Genomic DNA, 25,398 nt, shown 5'->3' with positions numbered 1-25,398 from the left:
CGTGTGCAGCGTTTGAAGCCATGCTTTTTGGCTGCCGACATGGTCGGAAAGAGTAAGGCTGCCAAGTTAAATTCTTTATCGTTGGAGGTAATATTGGAACAAAAGAAAAAGGGGTTAAAAATAAAAATGGAAAAAAATAAACGCGAGAAACTGCACTCGTATAGGAGAAAGGGTATGATACATACCTGTAGCAGTTGTTCTCCGAGGACAGCAGGCTGATTGTTCTCACGACTGGGTTGACGTCCGCGGCAGCCCCCACCAACCGGAAGAAGCTTCGCGGGATGGTCGGCACGCAGGCCACGCCCACCGCGCATGCGCGGCCGCCTTCCCGCCCGTGCGCGACCGCTCCCGCCAGTTGAATGACAAGCAATAAAATATGAAACACACAACTCCAAAGGGGAGGAGGGAGGGTAGGTGAGAACAATCAGTCTGCTGTCCTCGGAGAACAACTGCTACAGGTATGTATCATACCCTTTCTCCGAGGACAAGCAGGCTGCTTGTTCTCACGACTGGGGTATCCCTAGCTCTCAGGCTCACTCAAAACAATAACCCAGGTCAATTGAACCTCGCAACGGCGAGGGTACAACAGAAATTGACCTACGAAGAACAACTAACTGAGAGTGCAGCCTGACCAGAATAAATTCGGGTCCTGGAGGGTGGAGTTGGATTTACACCCAAACAGATTCTGCAACACTGACTGCCCGAACCGACTGTCGCGTCGGGTATCCTGCTGGAGGCAGTAATGAGATGTGAATGTTGTGGACAGATGACCACGTCGCAGCCTTGCAGATCTCTTCAATAGTGGCTGACTTCAAGTGGGCCACCGACGCTGCCATGGCTCTGACACTATGAGCCGTGACATGACCCTCAAGAGCCAGCCCAGCCTGGGCGTAAGTGAAGGAAATGCAATCTGCTAGCCAATTGGAGATGGTGCGTTTCCCGACAGCGACCCCTAGCCTGTTAGGGTCGAAAGAAATAAACAATTGGGCGGACTGTCTGTTGGGCTGCGTCCGCTCCAAGTAGAAGGCCAATGCTCTCTTGCAGTCCAATGTGTGCAACTGACGTTCAGCAGGGCGGGTATGCGGCCTGGGGAAGAATGTTGGCAAGACAATTGACTGGTTAAGATGGAACTCCGACACCACCTTCGGCAGGAACTTTGGGTGAGTGCGGAGCACTACTCTGTTGTGATGAAATTTAGTATATGGAGCATGAGCTACTAGGGCTTGAAGCTCACTGACCCTACGAGCTGAAGTAACTGCCACCAAGAAAATGACCTTCCAGGTCAAGTACTTCAGATGGCAGGTATTCAGTGGCTCAAAAGGAGGTTTCATCAGCTGGGTGAGGACGACGTTGAGATCCCATGACACAGTAGGAGGCTTGATAGGGGGCTTTGACAAAAGCAAGCCTCTCATGAATCGAACGACTAAAGGCTCTCCAGAGTGGCTTTACCTTCCACACGATAATGGTAAGCACTAATCGCACTAAGGTGATTCCTTACTGAGTTGGTCTTGAGGCCAGACTCTGATAAGTGCAGAAGGTATTCAAGCAGGTTCTGTGCAGGGCAAGAACGAGTTCTAGGGCCTTGCTCTCACACCAAACGACAAACCTCCTCCACTTGAAAAAGTAACTCTTTTTAGTGGAATCCTTCCTAAGGCAAGCAAGACCCGGGAGACACCCTCAGACAGACCCAACGCAGCGAAGTCTACGCCCTCAACATCCAGGCCGTGAGAGCCAGGGATTGAAGGTTGGGGTGCAGCAACGCTCCGTCGTTCTGCGAAATGAGAGTCGGAAAACACTCCAATCTCCACGGTTCTTCGGAGGACAACTCCAGAAGAAGAGGGAACCAGATCTGACGGGGCCAAAAGGGCGCTATCAGAATCATGGTGCCGCGGTCTTGCTTGAGCTTCAGTAAGGTCTTCCCCACCAAAGGTATGGGAGGATAAGCATACAGGAGGCCGGTCCCCCAATGAAGGAGAAAGGCATCGGACGCTAGCCTGCCGTGTGTCTGAAGTCTGGAACAGAACAGAGGCAGCTTGTGGTTGGTCTGAGAGGCGAAAAGATCCACCGAGGGGTGCCCCACTCTCGGAAGATCTTGCGTACCACTCTGGAATGGAGCGGACCAACTCGTGCGGGTGCATGACTCTGCTCAGTCTGTCGGCCAGACTGTTGTTACAGCCTGCCAGGTACGTGGCTTGGAGAAGCATGCCGAACCGACACGCCCAACGCCACATACCGACGGCTTCCTGACACAGGGGGCGAGATTCCGGTGCCCCCTGCTTGTTGACGTAATACATTGCAACCTGATTGTCTGTCCGAATTTGGATAATTTGGCAGGACAGCCGATCTCTGAAAGCCTTCAGTGCGTTCCAGATCGCTCGGAGCTCCAGGAGGTTGATCTGCAGATCCTTTTCCTGGAGGGACCACAGACCCTGGGTGTGAAGCCCATCGACATGGGCTCCCCACCCCAGGCGAGATGCATCCGTCGTCAGCACTTTCGTGGGCTGCGGAATTTGGAATGGACGTCCCAGGGTCAAATTGGTCCGTATGGTCCACCAGAGCAGTGAAGTGCGGCAACTGGTGGAGAGGCGGATGACATCCTCTAGATTCCCGGTGGCTTGAACCACTGGGAAGCTAGGGTCCATTGAGCAGATCTCATGTGAAGACGAGCCATGGGAGTCACATGAACTGTGGAGGCCATATGACCCAGAAGTCTCAACATCTGCCGAGCTGTGATCTGCTGAGACACTCTGGTCTGCGAAGCCAGGGCCAAGAGATTGGTGGCCCTCGCTTCGGGAAGGTAGGCCTGAGCCGTCTGGGAATTCAGCAGCGCTCCTATGAATTCCAGAGACTGAGTTGGCTGGAGATGGGACTTTGGTAATTTATCACAAACCCCAGCAGCTCCAGAAGTTGAATAGTGCACTGCATGGACCGGAGGGCTCCGGCCTCCGAGGTGTTCTTGACCAGCCCAATCGTCGAGATATGGGAACACGTGCACTCCAGCTTGCGTAGGTAGGCGCTACCACCACGAGGCACTTTGTAAACACTCGTGGGGCAGAGGCGAGCCCAAAGGGCAGCACACAATACTGAAAGTGCCGTGCGCCCAGGCGGAATCTGAGATACTGTCTGTGAGCTGGCAGTATCGGTGATGATGAGTGTATGCGTCCTTTAAATCCAGGGAACATAGCCAATCGTTTTTCTGAATCATTGGCAGAAGGGTGCCCAAGGAAAGCATCCTGAACTTTTCTTGACCAGGAATTTGTTCAGGCCTCTCAGGTCTAGGATGGGACGCATCCCCCCTGTTTTCTTTTCCACAAGGAAGTACCTGGAATAGAATCCCTGCCCTTCCTGCCCGGGTGGTACGGGCTCGACCGCATTGGCGCTGAGAGGGCGAGAGTTCCTCTGCAAGTACCTGCTTGTGATGGGAGCTGAAAGACTGAGCTCCCGGAGGACAATTTGGAGGCAGGGAGGCCAAAGTCAGGGCGTATCCGTAACGCACTATTTGGAGAACCCACTGGTCGGAGGTATGAGAGGCCACCTTTGGTGAAGAATTTAACCTCCCTCCGACCGGCAGGTCGTCCGGTACGGACACTTGTAGGGCGGCTATGTTCCCATGGATCCAGTCAAAAGCCCGTCCCCGGCTTTTGCTGTGGAGGCGCAGGGGGCTGCTTAGGGCGCACGCTGTTGACGGGAACGAGCGCGCTGGGGCTGTCCCTGTGCCTGACGAGGCCTTCGGGCCGGCTGGTTGTACCTACGCTTCGCAAAAGAAATAGGGTGCAGCCGCCGAGCCCGGGAAGAAAACGGCCCGCTCCGCGGGGGCGGGTGCTGAAGGCGCCGGTGGGAGAGCTTGTCGAGAGCGGTTTCCCGCTGATGCAGTTGGTCAACCATCTGCTCGACCTTCTCGCCAAAAATATTATCCCCCCGGCAAGGGACGTCAGCCAGTCTCTGCTGGGTGCGGTGTCCAGGTCAGAGGCACGCAGCCATGAGAGCCTGCGCATCACTATACCTTGGGCCGCAGCACGAGATGCCACGTCACAGGTGTCAAAATCCCCTGGACAGGAACTTTCTGCACGCCTTCAGCTGCCTGACCACCTCCTGATAAGGCCTGGACTGCTCCGGCGGGAGCTTATCGACCAGGTCCGCCAGCTGTGCACATTGGTCCGCATGTGGATGCTCATATAGAGCAGGTAAGATTGGATGCGGGTCACGAGCATGGAGGATTGGTAGGCCTTCCTCCCAAATGAGTCCAGAGTGCGAGACTCCCGCCCCGGGGGCGCCGAGGCGGTATCCCTCGAACTCCGTGCCCTCTTGAGAGCAGAATCCACGACCGCTGAGTCATGGGGCAACTGGGGCCGCATGAGCTCTGGGTCAGAGTGGATCCTGTACTGGGACTCTGCTTCTGGGAATGGTGGGGTTAGTTAGTGGGTCGCACCCAGTTCCGAAGCAGCGTCTCCTTCAGGACATTGTGCAGCGGGTTACCGTGGAGGACTCTCTAGGTGGTGATGGATAGTCGAGGACCTCGAGCATCTCGGCCCTCGGCTCTTCCACAGAGACCACGGGAAAGGGAATGCTTATAGACATATCCCGCACAAAGGAGGCAAAGGAGAGACTCTCAGGAGGTGAGAGCTTCCTCTCCGGTGACGGCGTGGGGTCGAGGGAAGGCCCGTAGACTCCTCTGAGGAGAAATATCTCGGGTCCTCCTCTTCCCCCCACGAGTCCTCATCCTCGGTATCGGACATTAGCTCATGTAGCTGAGTCCGGTACCGGGCCCGGCTCGACGTCGAGGCACCAAGGTCTCGGTGTCGTCGAACGGTGGACTCCCGCGCCGGCGGGGCGGAGCTCCCTCCATCGACGTCGACGGGACTCCACCTGCGTGGCGGTCGAGACCGGCACCGCAAGCGGCGGCGGTGTCGACAGCCCCGGCGCCGGGCTAGAGCTCGCCGGCGCCACAGTCATCGGCGCCAGGGGCGCAAGCACCCCCGACGCCGGCACAGCCTGGCGAATCAGCCCTTCCAGGATCCCCGGAAGGATGGCTCTGAGGCACTCGTCCAGGCCCGCTGCCGGGAAAGGCGGTGGGGCCGGTAAGGGTGTCGGTGCCAGAAGCTGCTGGGGGCCAGGAGACGGCACCGAGGTGCCGGAACCCCGACGCGTCGGTACCTCCACCACCGACGGAGATCTCTCCTCTCTGCGATGACGCTTCGGCGTCGACTCCTCTTCAGGGTGCACCGAGGGCTCCCGGTGACGGCGCTTCTTATCTTTTTTCCGGTGCACGTCACCGGCGCCGGAGGGCATGGAGGAGGAGGAGGTCGATCCCCCTCGGTCTCGAGGTACCGGGTCCGACAGGGTTCGGTCCCGTGGCTCACGAGTTGAGGGAGGTGACCGGGCCGACTGCCCACGCGGCCTCTCAACCCCACTCTCACCGGCGGACCGGCGGGCCGACGGGACCTGTTCTCCTGGGGTCGCTGCCATCGGTGCCGATGTCTCGGGCATCGATACCGGTACCGAAGAACCGGCCTTCGATACCGATGCCGTCGAGGTCGACGTCGAGGGGCCGGCGCAAGTTCCAAAAAGACGGTCCCGCAGAACTTGCCTCGCAACCTGAGTCCGTTCCGGAGACCGAGACACAAAGCGCACGACTTGAAATTGTGCTCCGGCCCGAGGCACTGGAGGCACCAAGCGTGGGTGTCGGTCTGCGAGATCGGCCGGCCGCAGCGACCACACTTTTTAAATCCACTCGGGACCTTCGAGGACATCGACGGAAAAATCGCGTCGGCGAAGTCAAAGTCAGCAATGGTGGCTAAAATCACACCACGAAAAAATCAAACCGACCCGAGCGGCCACTAGGCCGCAACGTGGCGTCCCCGCTAGAAAGCGAGGGAAAAAGGGGAGCGCGTGCTCCACACGCGCAAAAAATTTCTTTTTTTTTTTTTTTTTTTTTTCTTTAAAACAATACAAACAAAACAGAGGAAACCGAACGGTCCAAGCGACGATCCGCGTAAACGCGGTCGAAAATCCGGCGGCTGAACAGAGAGAGAGGCAAACGCACCACTCTCTCAGTCGCGGAAAAAAAGTAACTGGCGGGAGCGGTCGCACACGGGCGGGAAGGCGGCCGCGCATGCGCGGTGGGCGTGGCCTGCGTGCCGACCGTCCCGCGAAGCTTCTTCCGGTTGGTGGGGGCTGCCGCGGACGTCAACCCAGTCGTGAGAACAAGCAGCCTGCTTGTCCTCGGAGAACGGGTCTGATCGCCAGAGCGGGAAGAAAAAAACTGGAAAGGGGCGGTTATGACCGGGGGGTTATGGGGGGGGGGGGGATACAGCGGGAAGCTGCACGCAGGCGTACTAGGCTACGTTTAAATTAAAGCTCTAAGCTTTGGTATGGGTCCGTGACGTCATGGGGGAGTCACTTCACTTGTGTGGCTGCGAGAGAAATCTGTCCAGGGAGAAAGCCCTGGAGCAGGCCTGGGATCCTGTTAGTTTTCTTTTGAATAGTCTCTAAGTAGACACCAGATTGGTGCCCCTTTATAGAATTACTCTCCATGTGTGCACTGTTCAACTTGTTGGTTTTGTATATGTGGTTTGCACCTTCTGCTCAATAATTTCCATCTTACAATAGAATAGAATGTTGGGTATTGTTGGGAAAGGTATGGAAAGCAGGTGTGAGGATGTTATAATGTCGTTATATCGCTCCATGGTGCGACCTTGAGTATTGTGTTCAATTCTGGTCGCCGCATCTCAAGAAAGATATAGTGGAACTGGAAAAGGTGCAGCGAAGGGCAACTAAAATGATAGCGGGGATGGGACGACTTCCCTATGAAGAAAGACTAAAGAGGCTAGGGCTTTTCAGCTTGGAGAGGAGACGGCTGAGGGGAGACATGATAGAGGTATATAAAATAATGAGTGGAATGGAGCAGGTGGATGTGAAGCGTCTGTTCACGCTTTCCAAAAATACTAGGACTAGGGGTCATGCGATGAAACTACAGTGTAGTAAATTTAAAACAAATCTGAGAAAATCTTTCTTCACCCAACGCGTAATTAAACTCTGGAATTCATTGCCGGAGAACGTGGTGAAGGCGGTTAGCTCAGCAGAGTTTAAAAAGGGGTGAGACGGTTTCCTAAAGGACACGTCCATAAACCGCTACTAAATGGACTTGGGAAAAGTCCACAATTCCAGGAATAACATGTATAGAATGTTTGTACGTTTGGAAAGCTTGCCAGGTGCCCTTCGCCTGGATTGGCCGCTGTCATGGATAGGATGCTGGGCTCGATGGACCCTTGGTCTTTTCCCAGCGTGGCATTACTTATGTACTTATGTACTAATCCATCCTTATTCTAGACCTTTGCCTGCATTCTTTACATCCTATGCCATCATTCTCTGCATTCTTTTCTGCTCATTCTTTTTTCCCTAAACATTAATGAGTTAATTAAAGAAGCCTCCTTTTAACCAAAACTAAACCTACCATCTCATTAAAAAAATCGCAAACTTATTTTCTAACCTGTGAATGCGAATGTAAAATCTTTGAAATAATTTCCACTTGAAGCTGAAGATTGGCGAGAACAATTGGCTTCCCTAATAAGCGCTTGGTCACATTTGTGAGTACATTTGTTTTAAGGGAAGAAATATTTCTATTACAGGTTTCTTATACAAATTGGGCTTATGGGGAACCTAATAACTATAACGGAGTAGAATTGTGTGGAGAAGTGACGAATTATTCAGACTTGATGTGGAATGATCGCCATTGTGAACATCCCCTGGATTTTAGTTGCCAGATACAAAAAGGTAAAACTCTTTTACTCTATATAAACCTATTTATATTCCCATTTGCAGATCCAAAAACTATCCAAAGTGATAAACAACTGCAGATATCTATTCAGGGGTCTATATCACCTTTTTCTCCAGATGATTCAGGGCTGTTAGTTAGGTGTAAGAGGAAACATTCTGAACGAGACATATGTTTCCCTTAGCCGCCCTGATGACTGAAAATTCCCAGGGAGGCCTGAGGTGCCCCAGTTGGATCCTTCTATTTCATTACAGTGCTGGAAGTGGCTACTGATTCAGGAATACAGCATGATCTGGGATCTCATAGTTCCACAAGAACCTTGTCCACTGTGGGTAGCATAATTGTTTATCCTCAGCAAGATAAGGGTAAGAAACAGTGCTCTAATTAAGACCCATCTTTTTGGCTGCCGTGATGGTCTTTGGTCAATCGTCTTTAAGATGGAAAATACTTTTGCACAGGGCATCTAGGTGGGAAATAAGCAGAGTTGGAGCTAGGTGGGGTGCAAGGGGAGCAGCCGCTCCCCAAAATGGATTTTGGATGAAATGGTGCCTATGCAGCTCAGTCATCAACCTCACACTGGCACCTATTTTACAAAAGGTTTGCTCCCCCTGACCTGAAAACCTGACTATTCTTCTGGAAATAGGATGTCAGTGTCAGGAGGTTCTCAATTATCTGGGTATTTTAGTAAAGGCTCACTGAAACAAAGACCTTTTTGAAATAGACATAATGATTCACAAGAGTACACATTAAGCGTTGTCGAGCAGGGGACTGTCTCTTACATGTTTAGTGGTGTACAGCGCTGCATACATTTAGTAGCGCTGTTGAAATGATAAGTAGTAGTAGTACATTTGTGTGCAAGATGGCCAATGGGAACAGCCATTAACCAAAAAACATTTTAAAAAACAGTAGCACCTTTTAAGATTAAAGTGGTAATTTGATAAATGTTCTTCATAGTTATACCCTGTTTGACATGTGTAAAAGGGTTTTTATACGATTACCCCACAGATTCCGCATTTAAACACATGTGCGGCACCAAGAAGGCACACACTTTCATAAGACTCATGTGTATGGGTATTCTGGAGTGGAGTGAAGGTAGAGTCACGATTTAAGTGTCTAGTTTATAAAATACATGCATAGGTGTGTACTTTACATGCTAACATTTATGCATCTGAGCAGTTGTAAATGTGCCTGACTGCAATCTAGGTGTGATTTCTGCCAGTTTACCCCTAGTATTTTACAAAGTCATCCAGAACTTTTTTTTTTTTACACACATATGTGCATATGTGTCTGTAATCCCCCATTATAATAGGGTTTACTAAAGAGCATGAGAGAACTCTCCAGAGCTAAGGGTGAGGGTGGTAAAGGATCCAGCACAAGGGTGTTGGTTCCTGGGTAAGTTGCAGAGGGAAATGTTCCTGGTTGTTGAATGACAGTAGGGGAAGAGTTTAAAGTTAATAAATAATATTATTGGGGTTTGCACGAGGTCTTTGGTTCCCTCTACACCCACCGGGACCCTTGAGAAGAGGGAGGTGTCCTGGATGTGTTCAAGAAACTAAGGCTGGCCAATGAAGAGGGTTCTGCCAGTAAAGCATTAACTGTGAAGTGCAGGAGTGCTCCAGGTGGGAAGTAGGGGATCCCAGCCTGGGAGCAGGGACAGGAAAGAGCCTGTTCGGAGCCAAAGGAGATAGCTCAGACAAATACTTCTTTGGAGGGGAGGCATATACTTTTACTTCCTTCTGAAACCGTCTACAAACTTCACTTTCAAACTTTCATGGTTTTCACGGATGTAAATTGTGACTTTTTACATTAGAGTTGTCATACTGGGTCAGACCAAAGCTCCAGAAAACGAAAAGCAGCACCAGCATGAAGAAGTGTTCTAAACCGGCAAATAAATCTTGTGGTTTTTACAACACTTCTCCATGCTGGTCCTGCTTTCTGTTTCTTGTTCATGACTGTGGGAATTTTTCCTTCTTTAGCTTGATCTGACCAAAGCTCCATCAAGCCCAATATCCTGTTTCCAGCAGTGACCAATCCAGGTCTCAAGAATCTTGAGGATTCCGAAAAGTAGTAAAATTCAATGCTGCTTATCACAGGGATAAGCAGTGGTTTTCCCCAGGTCTAACTTTGTAACTGTTTCTGGACTTTTTCTCTAATACCTGTTGTAAACCTAGCAATGCTAACTGCTTTTACCCACTGAACTGGCCAGTTACATAAAGGAATCCTGTTCAGAAGGAATGGATCCTAAGGAGCTTAGCCGAGATTGGGTGGCAGAGCCGGTGGTGGGAGGTGGGGATGGTGCTGGGCATACTTATACCGTCTGTGCCAGAGCCGGTAGTGGGAGGCAGGACTGGTGGTTGGGAGGTGGGGATGGTGCTGGGCAGACTTATACGGTCTGTGCCAGAGCCGGTGGTGGGAGGCAGGGCTGGTGGTTGGGAGGCGGGGATAGTGCTGGGCAGACTTATACGGTCTGTGCCCTGAAAAGGACAGGTACAAATCAAGGTAAGGTATACACAAAAAGTAGCACATATGAGTTTATCTTGTTGGGCAGACCGGATGGACCGTGCAGGTCTTTTCTGCCGTCATCTACTATGTTACTTTGTTATTGATACTCAGCGGCATTTAACTGGATAATGCCACTGTATATCTCTGCTAACTGGCCATTTCCTAACCAGATAGCTTAGGGGCAGTCTGGGGACAGAGCATGGGAGGAATCAGCACTTCACTGGATAGCAGCGATATTCAGCAAAAAGGTTGTCCTACCTTTATGCACAGAGGGCCCCTTTTACGAAGCTGCAGCAAAAGGGGGCCTGCGCTCGTGTTGGCGTGTGTTTTTGACATATGCTGAGGTCCCTTTTTACCACAGCAGGTAAAAGGCAAATCTTTGTTTTTTCAGGAAATGGCTGTGCAGCAAGTGAATCACTTGCTGTGCAGCCATTTCGGGGGGGGGGGGGGGGGGGAGCACTTACCGCCACTCATTGAGGTGGCGGTAAGGGCTCCCATGCTAACCTGGTAGTAACTGGACAATTTACAGCACTGCCCAATTACCACTGGGTACACACCGGCACTGCAAAAATAGAAATATCTTTGTAGCACCAGATATGACGCACGCTGGGTGTGGGAACTACCGCCGGACTGCTGCGGTAGCCCAGTGGTACTTCCCTTTTAGAGAGCGGAAAGCCCCATGTTGGGCTTACTGCTGCTTTGTAAAGGGACCCCAGAGTTACCTGAGCACTGGGTTGAATATTGGCTGGTGCCTGGTTAACTTCCAGGTCAGCCCAAATACTTGGATATTTAATGCCAGGAGCCTAGCATTAAATATCTGGAGTTAGTTTAGCCCATGGCTTGAATCTGCTTACAAGCTGCTTACCATTGCAGACTAAATATTACTCCCATTATTTAGGGCCCTGTTTACTAAGATGCGCTAGCATTTTTAGCATTCGATAACGCTAGAGCCTACAGCATGGCTTAGTAAAAAGTGCCCTTAATTTCTTAACTCAATCCCCTCTGTAGATGAACCTGTAATATCGCTAAATGAAAATGAAGAAAATCTAAAAGATTTAGTACTAAGAACTTGTTCTGATTTTTGTTCTTAACAGGGGCAACCTTAAAACCTGAGCCAACCAAGCCCTCCTCTTCTAGTAAGTCACTATTAATTTTTTATTACTGAACATATATTATAATGTAGTATGCAAAATAAATGTTTATGTAGTTCCATATTTGGGGTCCCTCATTAGGCACTCTTCACTCTGTGGGAAGACCTGGAGCACATGCTTTCAGACTTAGTACTGCCACCGTTAAGTTCTGGGATGGGATCAGCTTAGACGGGGAAGCCAATATCCCCAGGATCATTCACTCTGCCATTTGCTCTTACTTTCACAAGCTGACTGTCAAGTTCGAGGTTTATTATAAAGTAATAAAGTTTACTGAAAATCCTTTATTTATTTTATTTAGGATTTATTTACTGCATCTTTAAAGGAATTCAGTCAAGGCAGTGTACAGTAAGAATAAATCAAACATGAGCAATAGACAATTATAGCAGTAAAAATATTCAAATAACAATACAAAGTATGGCATGGTATACTAACAGTGTCAACAAAATACGTAAGTAGTCAAGACAAAAATTAATCAATCGAGATGCAAAGTATTAAATAGAAAAAGTCATAGTTCATCTTTCCTCTTTATTCTCTACCCTGGGGTACAGCAATTCCTTTTCTCCTCATATTGGTATTTACTTCAGCTGAGGACTACCTTCTTTTTTTTTAATGCTTACTTATAAATTCAAATGAAACAATGCATTATAAAAACAGTCAATAGCACAAAACCATAAAACATTCTTGAATATAACAGATTAGAATTAACTGCCAAAATATAGATCACCAACCAGCCCTCAATCCCACCTGCTCCCCCCCCCCCCCCCCCCCCCCCCACCCCCCCCCCCCCCCCCCCCCCCCACACACACACACACACATCTCACAGCAATGCAAGCACATCTGGAAGGATAAAGCAAAAAAAAAAAGATACCAATACTGGGAGTATAACTATAGGGACGCCCAAGTTTTGTTGAGGACATCCTTGCAAAATGTCCTGATGGAGGGGTGGGGAAACCCGTATTATCAAAAAAGATGGACGTCCATCTTTCGTTTCGATAATACGGTTGGGGACGCCCAAATCTTGAAATTTAGGTTGTTTCTGATTTTCGGCGATAATGGAAACCAAGGACACCCATCTCAGAAACAACCAAATGCAAGGTCTTTGGTCATGGGGAGGAGCCAGCATTTGTAGTGCACTGGTCCCCCTGACATGCCAGGACAACAACTGGGCACCTTAGGGGGCACTGTGGTGAACTTCATAAATTGGTCCCAGGAACATAGCTCCCTTACCTGGTGTGCTGAGCCCCCCAACCCCCCCCCCCTCCCAAAAAAACCCTACTACCCCCAACTGTACGCTACTACTACCATAGCCCTTACGGGTGAAGGGGGGCACCTAGATGTGGGTACAGTGGGTTTGTGGTGGGTTTTGGATGGCTTGCTGTTTCCTCCACAAATGTAACAGGTAGGGAGGGGGATGGGCCTGGGTCCGCCTGCCTGAAGTGCACTGCACCCACTAAAACTGCTCCTGGGACCTGCATACTGCTGTCATGGATCTGAGTATGACATCTGAGGCTGGCATAGAGGCCGGCAAAAAATATTTTGAAAGATATTTTTTGAGGGTGGGAGGGGGGTTAGTGACCACTGGGAGAGTAAGGGGAGGTGATCCCCGATTCTCTCCGGTGGTCATTTGGTCAGTTCTGGCAGCTATTTGTGCCTTGGTCGTAAGAAAAACAGGAACAGGTAAAGTCGTCCAAGTGCTCATCAGGGACGCCCTTTTTTTTCCATTATGTATCAAGGACATCCATGTGTTAGTCACGCCCAAGTCCTGCCTAAGTCCTGCCTTTGCTACGCCTCCGATATGCCCCCTTGAACTTTGGTCATCCCTGCGACGCAAAACAGTTGGGGATGACCAAAATTGGCTTTCGATTATACCGATTTGGACACCCCTATGAGAAGGACACCCATCTTCCGATTTGTGTCGAAAGATGGGCATCCTTCTCTTTCGAAAATGAGCCTGTTAGTGAGCTAATGTGCCTATTGCTCAAGGTGAGGCAGAATTGTTTGTGCACATAAGGGGGGGTGGATTTTATAAATAGCACTTAAAAATGGATGCTGGAAAAGATTGGCAGTAAGCCTTTTATAGAATAATGCTTAGCACCAATTTTGCGCACCCAGCTCAGAGTGCCATATTGATGCCTACTGAAACCTGGTGTAAATCTCAGCGCCCAGGTTGAGCATGGAGACCCAATATTCTATAACACTATGTGCAACTTTTTGGAATGTCCCTCCCATGGTTGTACTCCTTTTTGGGTTGTGGGCTATGGGATTTAGGTGGCAAGCGATAGAGACCAGCGAGCAGCCAGATGCACATGAATTTCCTAATTGGTTCCAATTAACATCAGTAATTAATTATTAGCATCCAATTATTGATGGTTATCAGCTCGTTAATCAAGTTGTGCAAGTATCTTGGAAGCATGCCCAAATTTGGACACTATATATATAGAATCTAGGAGATTGTCTCTTTCCATTTCTTATAATACTCCCACACCTTATGAAATGTTGTCAGTCTTGCCCGATGCATAGCTGTCAGCTTAGACATAAGATAGGAGGAGCATTTTGAAAGGATAGTGATGTCCAAGACAAAATGTCCCAAATGGACGTCCATCTCACATGTATTTTTGAACAGGAAATGCATCAAGATTTCATGTTCAAAAGTATGTGAGATGGACATCCATACACTGGAAATATCCAACATGAACATTCATTTTATAAACTGGAACATCCAAATTATGAATGGGGGGAAAACAAGGGACATGATCGCCTGTATGAAAGCATTCTTCGAAAATGACCACACAGACATCCACACAGAGCAACATACCTATTGTGCCTGAATGTAGACCACTTCTATAGCCTTTAAGCTTGCAGGTGACTTATATATTTAGGTACAGTAGATATTTTTCTGTGTCTGGAGGGCTCACAATTACAAAAAATAAATAAAAAATCTGAAATGGAATTTGAACCTGGGTCCCTTGGTTTTCAGTCTGTTGCACTAACCATTAGGCTACTCCTGACTTGTTAAGAATGCCCATGACATCCTTATAGCTGTCATAGAGCCTGGTATCCCCTTTTGGTTTGACTTTCTGGAGAGAGGTAGTGGGACAGCAGCTACTACCTTAATCCCTCCAGTGGGCAGCTGCTCAATCAGGGCACCTTTTTGTACTCTGGATTTTCTGAAACAGGTCTAAATAAGGATGTCCTTTTTAGACATGGATGGTTTTTTTCCCTTCACTAACCACTGTTGGATGTCTAGATATCAGGCCCTCCCTAATGCTGCCCCAAACAGACCCACAACATATCCCCTTGCTATCTGAACATACTGCAGTGTTGGACATCCATTTTCTGCCTTGTCATAATTGGTACTCAGATGTTTCAAGCAAATGGACATCCATTTTGGCCTTTTGAGATGTCAATGTGCTTCAAAAATAAGTGCCATTATCTACTTTTGCCACCACCTTCGCCAGGGAACCAACTTCAGATTGTTTCCACACTGCCTCTAAGGTTATTCAATTAGCTGTAAAAACACATTTTATCAATTTCCACAGATGAACACCCTTGAGTTAAACTCCCGTAAGATCTACTTTAGGACACTGCCACCAGATATGTTGAAAAGTGTACTTCATAGCCCCTCCAACATAATGTGCTCACAGTTGTGTAAATGTTATGTAGGCACTCAGGAGTGTAGTACCATTGGTACAGCATTTTATAGCCATTTTTATCCAAGTTACTTGTTTTTGGCACTTGAAATAAATGTTGAAATATACACCCCCACGCTTTCTCAGTAGCTTTCCCACATCTTGCTGCTAGATGGCTATATATTTGGTGGGGGGTAGGGCTAGTTCCAAACTCAATTCCTGCTGCTGCAACTCTGACAAAACCTTATGCTTTATAAAAATCCCTCTGCAGCTCCACAAAAGAGATTAGCTATCCCTCCTCCATCAAGTCCCCTAGGTAAATGAACCCCTTAGCCCTCCAGTTCTTATAGGTAGCGTTAAACCTGCCTGGGGTGAAGCCCTGTGCGTACTGTATATGGGTGGACAAAAAAATGTTTCTACTCTTCAGAAGAGCTGCGTGCTGTTTATACCCCAGGCTTATAACTAGGCACAAATAGGGGTTAGCCTATCTTCTCAGTTGTACAAGTTTCCCAATGGGCATCCAGGGGAGTGCCCATAGAGGGGTTTCATCAAGAAAATTTTGATCAATCAGCATCCAGCTCCTGGACACCCCCTCAGCCCAAATAACCATTATCTTTAACTGTGCAGCTCTATAACAGAGCTGAAAAGTGGGCAGGGCCATACCCCCTTGAATTCTCAGATGAAACAGCACAGCTTGTTCACCCAAAGTGTTTTCTTCTACCAGATATAAGCAAAGACTTTCCTATTTAAATTCTGGAAGAACTATTTTAGAAGTGGGATTTGCAGCACTATAAATAAATAAAGAAGTTTGGGAAGTACCATATTATTAATGATATGCACTCTGCCAAACCAGGAGATATTCAGCCCCTCCCATCTTTGCAGTTCTTTCCAGATTGCCTCCAAAAGTGGCAAGAAATTGATCCAAAATAAGTTCCCCAGGTGGGAATTATATTAACTCCCAAGTTATGAATAGATTGTGCCCAGTGAAATGGGTATTGACCTTTCAAGCTTTCAATTGTACAACCAACTATGTTGCAGTAATCTAATTTAGAAAGCAACAATGATTGCATTATAAGTCTAAAACAAGATGTCTCAAAATTTTTACATATTGCCCTTAATTTCCTTAAAAGAAAAGGAGTGTGGTAGCCGTGTTAGTCCACTCTTAAGGTTATCAATAGAAATCAAACAAAATAAAACATGGAAAAGAAAATAAGATGATACCTTTTTTATTGGACATAACTTAATACATTTCTTGATTAGCTTTCGAAGGTTGCCCTTCTTCGTCAGATCGGAAATAAGCAAATGTGCTAGCTGACAGTGTATATAAGTGAAAACATTCAAGCATTACTATGACAGTCTGACAGGGTGGGAGGATGGGGGTGGGTAGGAGATATGCATGGAGACATCAAAGCATATCATTGATATTCTAACAGGATGGGTGTGGATAGGTGAGGGGTGGGGTGATCAACAGAGACATACAGCTTTATGGTTTATAATGGGCTAGGAACCCCAGATCCTTGTTAAGTCCTTTCTGTTGAGTGTTAAAATATTCAATCATTCTGACTTCAAAGGTCTTACGTTCTTGTATGGTTTTAAAGTTACTTTTCAGGATTCTCACTGTGAAGTCACTGGTACAGTGTCCTGGTCCTGTAAAATGCTGGCCAACAGGTGTGGGAACCCTACTGGCACCAGTATTGTTCATGTGATGTCTATGTAAATTGAATCTTGTCTTTAGCATCTGGCCTGTTTCTCCAATATAGCATCCTTCATTACATTTTTTACACTGAATGATATATACCACATTGGAAGATGAGCAAGTGAAAGATCCCTTTATGTTGAATATCTTTCCTTTGTGGATGACTTTGGGGTCCTGTGAAATATTTTGGCATAGTTTGCAACTGGATAAATTATACCCACCCCCATCCTCCCACCCTTTCAGACTGTCATAGTAATGCTTGAATGTTTTCACTTATATACACTGTAAGCTAGCACATTTGCTTATTTCCGATCTGACGAAGAAGGGCAACCTTCGAAAGCTAATCAAGAAATGTATTAAGTTATGTCCAATAAAAAAGGTATCATCTTATTTTCTTTTCCATGTTTTATTTTGTTTGATTTCTATTGATAACCTTAAAAGAAAAAAAACAGAACTTTAAACCACTTTGTTTACCTGATATACCTGGAGTGGAGGACTGGCCTAGTGGTTAGGGTGGTGGACTTTGGTCCTGAGGAACTGAGTTCAGTTCCCACTTTAGGCACAGGCAGCTCCTTATGACTCTGGGCAAGTCACTTAAACCTCCATTGCCCATGTAAGCCACATTGAGCCTGCCATGAGTGGGAAAGCGCAGGGTACAAATGTAATAAAAATAAAATACCATCTTAAGTTGACTGTCCACCTCAATCCCCAGAATTCATGTGGTAAATTGAAATGCAAACTTGTCATTCTCAATAGCAAAGGCCACTTTACAACAAAGAAATTTTGTTTTGTCCTGATTAAGTCTTAATAACCAAAGTATAACGAGTAAAGCTATTCCAATATAGCTGTAGTATTGTTAAAGGTAGCTCACTAATCACAGCTATGTGCAATAAAAAAATTTTTTCTTTATTAATCCACTTATTAGGCTACAATTTTTTGTATGTTCATATCAATTACATACCACTACTCAAACATACTCCACTCACTCCATTCACTCATAACTGTTCAACCTTACTCCAATATGCAATAGCCAACTGTGGTAAACACATACTATAACATCATTTAGAACTCAACATGTTTTTAGAGACATTACTGGTCTTAGACAAAAATGAGTTCCTAATCTACACATGCTACCCACGCACTAAATGTTTTTAAATTTTTGCGCACAATAAGCATTTCTACGCTAGTCAGGTAGTGTAGCTACATTATTGTGCACTGAGGGGGTCTCTTACTAAGGCACGCTACAATTTTTAGCACGCACTAATAGGGCATGCTAAATGTAAGCGACATCCATGAACATTGCTAACGTTTAGCATGCCCTTATTATTAGCATGTGCTAAAAACACTAGTGTGCCTTAGTAAAAGATTACTGCATGAGCCCTTACTGCCGACAAAATAGGAGTCGGTAAGTAGTAATGCACTATTTTTTTAATGGCTGCTCGCTAATGGTGACAGCGTATGGCCATTAATGCAAAAATTAGATAAAGAAAAAAAATGGAAAAGCAGCCATTTTACTGCTATGATAAAATGGCCTTAGGGTGTGAGAAAAACCCGCATAAGGGCGCATTAAAGCCACTTTATACTGAAGCTTAATAAAAGGACCCCTAGTCTTAAAATTGTGGAAGCAGGCCACTATGGCCAGATGCACTAAACTTAACGAGCCCTTAAAGAGCCATTAACGAGCAAGTAGTAAACCCTGGCATGCACTAAAGACTTTTTTCCGACCACGGTAGCAGCTAACAAAAACGGAATGCAGAAGAGCAAATTGTGTAGAAACCCCATTGTAATGAGATGCACTAACCTTTTCCAATTGCCTTAACGCTGGAAAATCTAATGAGAGGTCTGTACCTCTCGTTGGGGCTGCGCGGGATTGGAAAAATTATTAAAATATATTTAAAAAAATCAGGGGGGGGGGGGGCCAAAAACGGCCAAGTGCCATGGACGGCCATTATGGCTGTTCTACACTATATATATAAAAAAAAATCAAACAGGCTCCAATGCTGCAGGCTCTTTTTTGGACATCAGTCAACCCCGGAATAATAAAACAGTCTTTTCTGGCAGTGCTTCACTCAGCTCAGATACCAGGAAGTCTCTGAGCCAATCACAATGCGTTTAGCCGAGCTAAACGCGCTGTGATTGGCTCAGAGACTTCCTGGTCTCTCAGCTGTGAAGCACTGCCAAAAAAACTGTTTTTATTATTGCAAGAGGGGAATGACAGCCAAAATGGACGGTTTTTTTTTGGATGGATGGCCATTCTGGCCGTCATTCCCCCCTTTTTAAAAATAAAAACGTCTTTTTTGGCAGTGCTTCACAGCTGAAAGACCAGGAAGTTTCTGAGCCAATCACAGCTCGTTTAGCTTGGCTAAACATGTAGTGATTGGCTCGGGGACTTCCAGGTCTCAGCTGAGTGAAGCACTGCCAAAAAAGACGTTTTTATTATTGCAGGGGGGAATGACGGTCAAAATAGACTTTTTTTTGGATGGATGGCCATTTTGGCCATCATTCCCCCCCACCCCCCCCCCCCCCCCCCCCCCCCCCCGCAATAATAAAAACGTCTTTTTTGGCAGTGCTTCACTCAACTGAGAACTGGAAGTCCCTGAACCAATCACAACGCGGTTAGCCGAGCTAAACGAGCTGTGATTGGCTGAGATAGACCTGGAGGCGGGAGCTGTATCTTCTTCTTGGATCCCGATCACACACGGAGAGGGAGGGAGCCTTTGAAAGGGATACTGCTGAGCCCTCTCATGCTGTGGCGCATGCAGCTTTCCAAGGTACAGGTTTTTAAAGTTTTGTTTTTTAAAGTGAAGCACGTCCATAAAGGACGTTCTTGGCATGCGCAGAGCAGCCAGAATAACACTTGGCTGCTCTGCGCATGCTCCACGAGTGACTGTTTACCGATGGAATAGAGAATGCAAGTGAGCTACAACGAGCAGCTCAATTGCATTCCTATTCCTTGATGCATGCCCTTCCCTTACCGATTCGTTAAGGGAATCGGTAAGAGAAGGGCTCTAACGATTTTTTAGTGCATCTTCCCCTCTGTCCTTGGGGAGATTAACTCTCAATTTCCCCAATGCTTGATGGACATGAGGTTTTTTTTTATAGCATCCGGTTTTATAGGGTTTGTGCCTGTGCACAGCATTGCACTGGATATTTTTTTCACCACCTCTTCACAATTTGTGTATTCTGAATCTCAGGTATGCCACAAAATCTGCGATTACACCGCCTATTACGGTTTTCTAGATCCTCAATTTTATCTGCCAATGCTGAGGTGCAGCTGAATACTTCCTTCAACTGCTTTTCAAGCCCACCTATAGGTTTAGTTTGTTCATCAATGGAAAGCTCCACATCTTCCAGTCTGTGACCTATTTCACGGATTTTATCACAGATGTCCACTCACATGGTAGACAGTTCAGCATGAACTGCCTTAATGTCCACTTTAATTTCTAGCATCCAGTCCTTCATTTCTGTCAAAGGCTCTTGCTTGGAGGCCCCCTGACCCATGTTTGTAGGTTCCACTGATGGCCAAGACCTTGATCTCTCCAGTGGATTCATTGTCATCTTGTCATGTGACATTTGTTTATAGGCTGTGCTGCTGTAAGAGAACTCTGTAAAATCAAAGGTTTTGCACTTAATAATTATAACCACCAGACCATGGCTATCTCAGCATTTCTCGGACTGACAATTTCTCAAATTTAAGGCAGGGAGGCTGGGGATGATAGCTGATTATAGGAAAGCCAATGCTGGGCTGACGTCTATGGTCTGTGCCCTGATGAAGGCTGAATTAGATTTCGATGGGCCAGAGTGGAGCTTTTGGGGGCTTTGACAAAAACTACAGAAATTATAGAACAAGGCCAGTGCCGGGCAGACTTCTACGTTCTATGCCCTAAAATGGCAAGGATAAATCAAGAACAAGTATACATACCATATGTAATGAGTTTATCTTATTGGGTAGACTGGATGGACCGTACAGGTCTTTATCTGTTGACATCTACTATGTTACTATGCTACTATTTTGCTGGTGGGGGGTGGAGACGATAGCTCAAGTGGTCATCACATTGATGACATCAGCTGAGAAGTATTCTATCTCTCTCGTTACTTCTTCTCTGTAGGCAGATCACATACATAGGCTACAGGTGCTTCTTTTTTTCCTGGATCTGACTTCTGGGGTTGGCCTCTGAATCCTGTTCCTCTTTCTGGATCAGTGGAACCTTCTTACCCTTACTGTTCCCCTCTCAGAGACCTCCTCTTGCTCCTGACCCTTTAATGTATTTAAGTGGTATTGCTGTGTTGGCTTTGGCAGTTTAGGAGCAGACTTTGAAGTGCAGTGGCCTAAGCAAACCCTGTCATCACATGTCTGCTGGTACGATGACTTAGCCAACCAAAGACAAGAGACTGCCTTTAGCTTGGTATTTGTACAAATAGTTTTCCTTCCAATATGAGCTCTTCTTCTTCTTCTTCTTCTACTACCTCACTGGTAACAACATCCTTCCCAATTCTGCAAAGTACAGAGTGGCATAACAGGGTCACATACAATATTTAGTAGAATCACTTGAGGTCTTTACCTTCTGCACATTAGAGATCTCTATATTTATGCTTATTTTTATTGTTATTTGATTAAACACCTTTCAATAGTGATCCAGCAAGGAATTATACACATATAAAAAGCAAAATTACAAAACAATCAAATCAGAACAAAATAGCCTCTGTGAGAGAAAGAAAAAGAGTTTGCTCGAGTAACCAAGAACTCTGCAACATTATCCAGCCAGAAGCCCCAAAATGGCATTAAATGTTTACTCAAAATACCAGCTCTTAAGCCTCATTTCATCCTGTTTCATTATTGATTTTATAGAATATAAATTCACTGAAGATGGATGGGTTATATATAAAGACTCCGAATACTACTTCAACTCGAACAGTGTCTCAATGGAGAAGGCTAGAGAGTATTGTCAGAAGAATGGCAGTGATCTTGTTGTGATCGATAATGAAAGAGAAAGACTGTTCCTCTGGAAATATGTAAGAAAGCAAGCCATTAATTAATTTTTTAACCTGAAATAATATGTTGGGTCTGATTTCAGAAAAGTCTTCATTATAGTAATGGACTAGCACAAAACGTTTATTTATGTATTTATTTGTTTATTTTTGGAAATAAGGTGCCATGTCTCTTTTGATTTTCCTTTTTATTTCCCAATAATAATTTTTAGTGAGATTTGTTTTAGTACAAATCAATAGCAAGACTATAAACAGAGAAAAATGATTGCAAATAAAGGCCAAATAACTCATCCAGTCTGCCCATCCACTATCTCTTCCTCAATCCCATGTGCTTCTCCCTTGTTTTAATTTTTTTCTAAATTCAGAGTGATGATATCATGATAGACTAAATTGCAATAAAGAACAAGAAATAGAAGATGGCCTCTCAAAGAAAGAAGGAAGCAAAAAACAGCAAAAGGAGCCCAGGAAGAACCAGTCAAAATCCAAAGGAGACTAACATAACTCTCTTTCTCCTCTCCTCCCAATGTGCCCATGTTTTGGCTCATCAGCCTGCATCAGGGGCCAATAAAATTTCATACAGTCCACTGTCTTGCTTGGGTCTCTACAGTTTATTCATTTTTCAGAACGGCTATATTAAAAATAATTTTTGTGGTTGTATGACTGAGGGAAGAATCCATTAATTTGTTCTGAGTGATCATTTGAGCGGATATGCCCTTCATTCAATAGTAAAATAAAATGGTAAGGTATTCCATTTTGCATATATAATATTAGATCATTACTACAATATTCAATAGAGATCAACAGGTCAATATTGACCCATCAGTGATCAGTATTTTAATAAACATTGATTAGCATCCGCTAATTTAGACCTGGATATTCAGTGCTGGGCCATATCCAGGCAATGGTATTGAATATCAGGGTCAGCGGTGATATCCAGAAATTATCAGTACTGTACTTGCATAGCTAACCAGGCAAATACAGAACTGCTATTTATTCAGTCCTACTTGAATATCACTGGTGCCCACATACTTTGGGCTGCCCTGACTCTGCCCCCAGCCTGCCACAGTGCTGCTTGAACAGTGCTATGGCGGTCAGAGGGGATATATACAGCGGTACTGCCAGTTAAAAGTAGCTGAATATCCCCTCCTTACCTGCTCAGCATATTATCATTTTGAATATCAGGCCTCAATTTTAAGCAAAAATGGCAAATGTTTTCTAATAATTATGGACAAATTGTCTTATTGTTAAAAATATCTGAACTCCTAAATTTGGGCTTCTACATTAAGTTCGTAAGTTTGTCCCTGGTTTTCATTCAAACATAAGATCCTAAAGTGTCTGCTGAATATTCACCCAAATTTAGGAGCTTATAAATTATGGGGTAAATAAAACAATATAAGCCTGGTTAACGGGTCCTTTTACCAAGGTGTGCTGAAAAATGTCCCGCGGTAGTGTAGGCATGGGTTTTGGGCAGAGGCAGATCCATTTTTCAGTGCACCTGTAAAAAAAATGCCTTTTTAAATTTTTTTGCAAAAAATGGACGTGTGACAAAATAAAAATTGGTGCGCGCCCATTTTGGGTCTGAGACCTTACCACCAGCCATTGACTTAGCGATAAGGTCTCACGCAGTAACCAAGCGGTAATGGTCTACATGCGTAGAATGCTGATTCACGCTCATAGCTGACGTGCGTCAGAAAATAATTTTTTTTTCCGACACGTAGCAGATGCACATCAAAAATGAAATTACTGCTCAGATAGTAACTCCAAATTGGTGCGCATTGGACGCGTGTAGGCAAATATGCGGCTTAGTAAAATGGCCCCTAAATCTCTTGTGTGGTGATATCTGCTGATATTCAATGACACTTAACCTGACAATACCACTGAAGGGGGAATTCATCAAGTTGTGTTATGGCCTTAACGCTCGTTAAAGGAATTAACACACACTAAATGCTAAAAGTCCATTCTGTACCTGTAGGCTTTTAGAATTTAGCGCTTGGTAATTCCTTTAACATGCGTTAAGGCCATAACACCACTTGATGAATTTCCCCCTGAGTGGCACTATCACGTTAAGTGGTTAAGGTGTATTAAGGCCATAACACTGCTTGATGAATTCCCTCCTGAATATCCCCTCTTAACTGCACAAGCCAAAATCAGTTGTGTTGTAGGGATCCTTTTACTAAGGTGCACTAACAGATATAGGTCACGCTGATTAGCGCACATGGTAAAGGGGGCCTGTGCTATTGGCACCATATGTTTTTGCCACGCACCGAGGCCCCTTTTACTGCAGATGATAAAAAGGCTGAAAAAAGAAATGGCCATGTGGTAAGTTTGCACTTGCTGCGTGGCCATTTCAGGGGAAACATTTACCGCCACCCATTAAGATGGCATTAAGGGCACCCGCACTAACCCAGCAGTAACCTGGCAGCACATGGTGCTGTCCGATTACTGCTGGGTATCCCTGGTGGTAAAAATACAGCTACAAATGTCCATAGCACTAGAAATGGTGCATGCTGGGGGTGGAATTACCACTGGGCTGCTGCAGTAGCCCAGTAGTAATTCTGGATTGCCGTGCACCAACCCTTTATTAAAAGGGCCAAATCCATTAGTGCATCTTATTAAAATGACCCCTAAGTGCTGATATTCAGCACTTAACTGCATAAGATAACCAGACAAATTGGACCACTTACAACACAGTCGTGTATTTGTCCAATTTCACCTATCTGGTTAAGGGATGAATATTGGCCTTAACAAAACACACATGTCAATTAGTGCTCATTAAAATGTTATAGCACATGTTAAAAAGGAGCCATTGAATAAATTCTGGAATAAAACATCTAAAAATTGGGAAAATTGCAGGAAAAACAAAAACTAACCTACCCCCCTCTTTACTAAGCCACACTAGTGGCTGCTGTGCGCTGCCAACACAGCCTATTCACTTTGAATGGGCTGTGTTGGCATTGCTGCGTGGCAGTCGCTAGTGCAGCTTACTAAACAGGGGCTAATGTCTTAGTTTTGCAAGAGAATTCTAAAAAAACTAGGGCCCTTTTACTAAGGTGCGACAAAAAATGGCCTGCGCTGGTGTAGGCGTGAGTTTTAGACGCGCACAGGTCAATTTTTCAGTGTGCCTGGAAAAAAGGCCTTTTTGTGGTTGAAAATGGACATGTGGCAAAATTAAAACCAGCATTTGTCCATTTTTAGCCTGAGACCTTACAGCCACCCATTGACTTAGTGGTAAGGTCTCACATGCTAACCGATGATCGGCATTGAATTTCTGGTTTCATTTTTGGCCACCAGAACTTAACCACTTAAGCTGATATTCAGTGCTAACCAGTTAAGTTCCTAGAGATTAAAGACAGGACTGCTATTTATGTGGTCCTGTTTAACCGCTAAACCCAGTGCTGAATACTGGCGCTAACCAGCTACAGTGGTGGAAATAAGTATTTGATCCCTTGCTGATTTTGTAAGTTTGCCCACTGACAAAGACATGAGCAGCCCATAATTGAAGGGTAGGTTATTGGTAACAGTGAGAGATAGCACATCACAAATTAAATCCGGCCAGAGCACAATTCAGGTTCAACACAGTCAGATTCAGGTTCAAAAACAGTCCATATAACTTCACTTCACTTTAGCTCAGATTATTTCACTTAGGGAACAGTACAT

The 25,398-nt window shown here is 45.8% G+C and overlaps 1 protein-coding gene across 1 annotated transcript in view; it reads left to right on the top strand.

The window, feature by feature from the left end:
• MRC1 (mannose receptor C-type 1) overlaps positions 1-25,398 on the top strand; it is a 343,694-nt gene that overhangs the window by 198,672 nt on the left and 119,624 nt on the right. Inside the window, exons 15-17 of the mRNA XM_030199501.1 lie at positions 7,629-7,773; positions 11,371-11,412; positions 21,602-21,765. Coding sequence (XP_030055361.1) covers positions 7,629-7,773; positions 11,371-11,412; positions 21,602-21,765 — 351 coding nt within the window. The remainder of the gene's footprint in view (positions 1-7,628; positions 7,774-11,370; positions 11,413-21,601; positions 21,766-25,398) is intronic.

This window comes from Microcaecilia unicolor, chromosome 1 (assembly GCF_901765095.1).
Source record: "Microcaecilia unicolor chromosome 1, aMicUni1.1, whole genome shotgun sequence".
In the NCBI taxonomy this organism is placed as follows: domain Eukaryota; kingdom Metazoa; phylum Chordata; class Amphibia; order Gymnophiona; family Siphonopidae; genus Microcaecilia; species Microcaecilia unicolor.
Note: the sequence above shows the minus strand (reverse complement) of the source record. Positions and strands in the feature narration are given on the sequence as shown.